The sequence below is a fragment of the Mastomys coucha genome, unplaced genomic scaffold (assembly GCF_008632895.1).
Source record: "Mastomys coucha isolate ucsf_1 unplaced genomic scaffold, UCSF_Mcou_1 pScaffold16, whole genome shotgun sequence".
NCBI classification, from domain to species: domain Eukaryota; kingdom Metazoa; phylum Chordata; class Mammalia; order Rodentia; family Muridae; genus Mastomys; species Mastomys coucha.
The window spans coordinates 46,779,482-46,784,024 of record NW_022196898.1 but is presented as its reverse complement, the minus strand read 5'-3'; the positions used below and the strand labels follow the sequence as shown (position 1 = coordinate 46,784,024).

At 41.2% G+C, this 4,543-nt stretch overlaps 1 protein-coding gene across 1 annotated transcript in view; it reads left to right on the top strand.

Moving 5' to 3' along the window:
• Positions 1-2,559, top strand: part of LOC116093252 (3 beta-hydroxysteroid dehydrogenase/Delta 5-->4-isomerase type 4-like) — a 10,437-nt gene extending 7,878 nt beyond the window's left edge. The window contains exon 3 of the mRNA XM_031374637.1: positions 1,748-2,559. Within this exon, the coding sequence (XP_031230497.1) occupies positions 1,748-2,559 (812 nt within the window). The remainder of the gene's footprint in view (positions 1-1,747) is intronic.
• The last annotated feature ends 1,984 nt before the right edge of the window (positions 2,560-4,543 follow it).

Genomic DNA, 4,543 nt, shown 5'->3' with positions numbered 1-4,543 from the left:
CTACATCCCAACTGCACTATCTCCTATAACTTTCAACCACCTACATCTTTCATCATACTCTTCCATACGTCCTTTCCCATCCACTCCTCTCAAGTTATCTTTCAGAAAAGGAATATCCCTCACAGTGATATCAATCAACCATAGTATATCAAGGTAAATTTAGTCTAGACAGAGACCCTTACATTAAGGCTAGATAAAGGAACCCAGTAGGAGGGCAAGGATCACAATAGCAGGCATAAGCATCAGAGACAGACCCTGCTCACTCTGTTAGGAGTCATCCCAAAGAGAAAGCTATACAACTATAACATACAGAGGCTCCCTGGTTGTTGGTTCACACTCAGTGAGCTCCTATAAATCAAGGTTTGTTGATTCTGTGGGTTTTCAGCTTGGGACCCCTGTCACAAGGGTTCGTTTACCCTGAAACTTCCTTGAAGACCAGAAACCAGAGACCCGATGGCCCAAAGACCTGGTTAGAATCAACCACAAAAACCATAGAACCTAACAGCATAGGTATATTTGTATATATGTATATATATATATACATATATATATATAGCATAGGTATATATATATATATATACGTATATATATATATGTGTGTATATGTATATATGTGTATATGTAGGTGTGTGTGTAACTGTGCTTGTGGATGTACCTGTGAGTGTGCGTGTGTGTGTGAAACTATTTGTGATGATATTCGGCTACATTCATAGATTGATGTCTAAACAGATTGTTACCAGAGGGCTTCATCCAGGAACTGATGGAAACAAATGCAGAGACCCACAGCCAAACATTAGGTAGAGTACAGAGAACCCTGATGAAGTGAGGGAGGAAGGAATATAAGAGCAGGAGGGGCCAAGGACACAAGAAAACCCTCATGTGTTCCTTATTGTTGACTTTCAGTTTGGTCAATCCAGCACTACTTTATAAAAAGAAAAATTTATTTACAATTTCAGGAATTCCTTAAAAACATCCTTATTAGTTTCTCATTCATAGTCCTGACACAAGCATATGTGCAGGAAAGTGCCAGCCTCTCCATTAGAGTGCTTATATGCTGTATCTCCCAGCACCTGGAGATATGAGGTGATAGGGACAGTGATAAGGGCATTATCTTGCTAGAACTTGACCACACTGAAACACATGTCACTGTAATAGCTTTCAGCCCTCACTGGCAAGCATAAACACACATTTAAATGGCAAATACATTTAAGTTAAGAAAATGAAGCTGTTTCTCCAGGAAATCGAGTTACAGAGTGACTTGTAATGTCAATAAATGAGTGGATGATAACAATGCTAAGAACTCCTTGAGCAGAACATTTCTTCCTTCTTCCAGGATCTGCAGGTCTGTACTGTGTCTACAGTGTTTTGCCTTTCCTAGAATGGCCAGCAGTAGGTACATGTTGTTTTCAGCACTCTAGAAGGCTCAATAGAAAGAAATGATATGAATGACATATACTTGTTCTTAAAGCTATATTGCAAAAGTAAAGAGTAGAAGGACTTTGTTCTTCTTCAGAATTGTAAGTCATAGACAAAGAAAAAAAGATCTGTAAAGACTAGATGTCTAAAAGTGTCAGATACCAGATAGCATAAATAACTTATTTATTTATTTGTTTATTTGATTAATTATTCAGTTGTGCTGATTCAGGAACAGAAAAATACGTGCTGGGAATAGGGAGGAAATAACAGTATGTAGAGTCCTTGATCTATTTCCTGATACTGACAGTGACAGTGTGTTGTCTGTGATTAGGTACCCAGAACTTATTGGAGTCCTGTGTTCAAGCCAGTGTACCAGCCTTCATCTTCTGCAGCTCAGTTGGTGTTGCAGGGCCCAACTCCTACAAAAAGATTGTCCTGAATGGCCATGAGGAAGAGCATCATGAAAGCACATGGCCTGATCCATACCCATACAGCAAAAAGATGGCTGAGAAGGCAGTGCTGGCAGCCAATGGGAGCATCCTGAAAAATGGTGGCACTTTGTATACTTGTGCCTTAAGGCCCATGTACATTTATGGGGAGAGATGTCCATTCATTTTGAAAATAATAATTACAGCACTCAAAAATAAGGGTATTCTGAGTGCTACTAGCAAATTCTCCATAGCCAACCCAGTGTATGTAGACAATGTGGCTTGGGCACACATTCTGGTGGCCAGGGGCCTTCGAGACCCCAAGAAGTCACCAAATATCCAAGGGCAGTTCTACTACGTCTCAGATGACACCCCTCACCAAAGCTATGATGATTTATATTATACCCTGAGCAAGGAGTGGGGTTTCCACCTTGATTCCAGCTGGAGCCTTCCTCTGCCCCTGCTCTACTGGCTTGCCTTCCTGCTGGAAACTGTGAGCTTCCTGCTGAGTCCAGTCTACAGGTATCGACCTCTCTTTAACCGCCACTTGGTCACACTAGCAAATAGCACGTTCACTTTCACCTACAAGAAAGCTCAGCGAGATCTGGGCTATGAGCCACTTATCAGCTGGGAGGAAGCCAAACAGAAAACCTCAGAGTGGATCGGGACACTAGTGCGGCAGCACAGGGAGACACTGGACACAAAGTCTCAGTGATGGGAAGAAAGCAGACACATGGCCCTGGGTGTTACCAAGACCTCCAGAAAGGAAATTGTCACAATCCTGGTCCTGCTGCCAGCTGTTGACACAGAGATCAACTTGGTGTTTTCCCCAAGCCACCACAAGCCTTGGCAGTCACTGTCCCATCCACAAACTTTCTTCCCTAAGCTCCTGCCCAGAGACACACAGGGAGATGAGCCTTAGTTGCTCTGATCAAAGGCTTCAGCAATTAAAGTGTCCTTTCACTTAGAGATTAGTATTGTTTTTTTTTTTTTTACCCCTTCAAGTCCTGAAGCACATCCTGCCTTTGGTCAAGTCCCATTGCTTATGAAACAAGACAGAAACAGCAATAAATATTGTAATGCCTTACCTGGACTCAGCATCTTTCTTTTCTTGGGCATTGCTATGATTTCACTTCTATAGCCAGGCCTTTTCAGTTCACAAATAGAACATAAAAGTGGAGTTCACTCAGAGGAAGTAGCAATCTGAGATTGACCATAATCATGAAGAAGTGGATGTTGTCCAGTGCTCAGCAGAGAAGACTGCTCAAACATGGGGTTAAGCCAATAAAAATGCCTTTTAAATCTGGCTGCCAGATATAATAAGTGCTCAGGACCCCATGTAGCACTGAGCCTTTCTCATAGTAAGGTTAAGCACAAAAATGGTGTTCTAGGTTGACATGATTCAGTTAACAAAAAAAGAAAAATAGAAAAAAAAAGAAAGAAAAGTAAAAAGAAAAAACTCAGATTTTGAGGCTTTCCAAAACTATCGATTCCAAAAGACGAGGCCTTTGCCTTAGTTTGGGAAGGAGTTCTGTCTAAGTACTCAGTTTTATGTCATCAGTGGTACTACCTTCACGGTGTTAGTTGTGGAAAGTCTGGGGACAAGTTACTGTGAGCAGGAACTGGATGATTCACATAGATTAAATTAGCTCATTTTATACTCCCAAACAGGAAGCAAAGACTCTCATTCCGGTGTCATATGTTTTACTCTTCACCTCCCTGTCTGGATGGTGGAAAGTTGTCCACTTTACCAGAGTGACTCAAGGGAAATCTCTGTCTTCATACTAAACCTTTGCAGCCTGGGCTTGCTTATAATAGGGACAGCAGTCCTGAAGATTAGGCTGCTCCACCTAGGCAGAGCTCCAGCTCTGTTAGCCTCTTTCACTTACCTACATTTACACACCAGACTCACCAGAACATTAAGGAAAGTGTGTAGCACTTAGGAAATGTCCCTAGAAAGGAAGAGGCAAGAGAGGGAGAAAGTCTCACCCACCACCTCTAATGTCAGTGTCCTAGAAGATTCTGAAACACACCAAGATATATTTGTGTCATGTAGTTTAATCATCAATAAATTAACAACACACTATTTGTACCTTAAAATGTATACAATAAACACAAGCCTAAATTCCTGGAAGTTTAGAAGGAAGTAACCTGATTCAATCACTCACATGTTTCCCTTCAGCCTAGAACCTGGAAGAAGTTATTTATCCTCACCTACTGATGTAATGCCAATCCCATCATCTTCTACCTGTTCAGCTTACTTTTTCATGGCATCCTCTGACCTTGTGCCCTTTATTTCCTTCCAGTTCTCCATTTAACAATTTCAAACTCTCTGAGGCCAGGATGCTAGTCAGGAAATATGTAGTAACTTAAAAGAGAACATAGCTCTTAACCAACAAATAACAAACAGTCATACATTTCATACAGACAATAGTAAAGCATGCTACTTTACATAGGAGTAGTCCTTACTTTAGGTAGGTAGTCCTGAACACAAGTCTTTTCAATGCAAGTAAAGCACTATAAGAAGCTGTAAGGTACAGAAAGATTGGCAGCAAACTGACACTCTGAGCTTCCTTACCTTTTTCTTCATGATTCTGCAATCTGTGCCCAGGGAATAAGGGAAGCACAGAAAAATACTCACTCATTGGTGTGTACCTATGATTGAAGCAAATGGACCTGAACAGAAGGTGTCTGGGAAA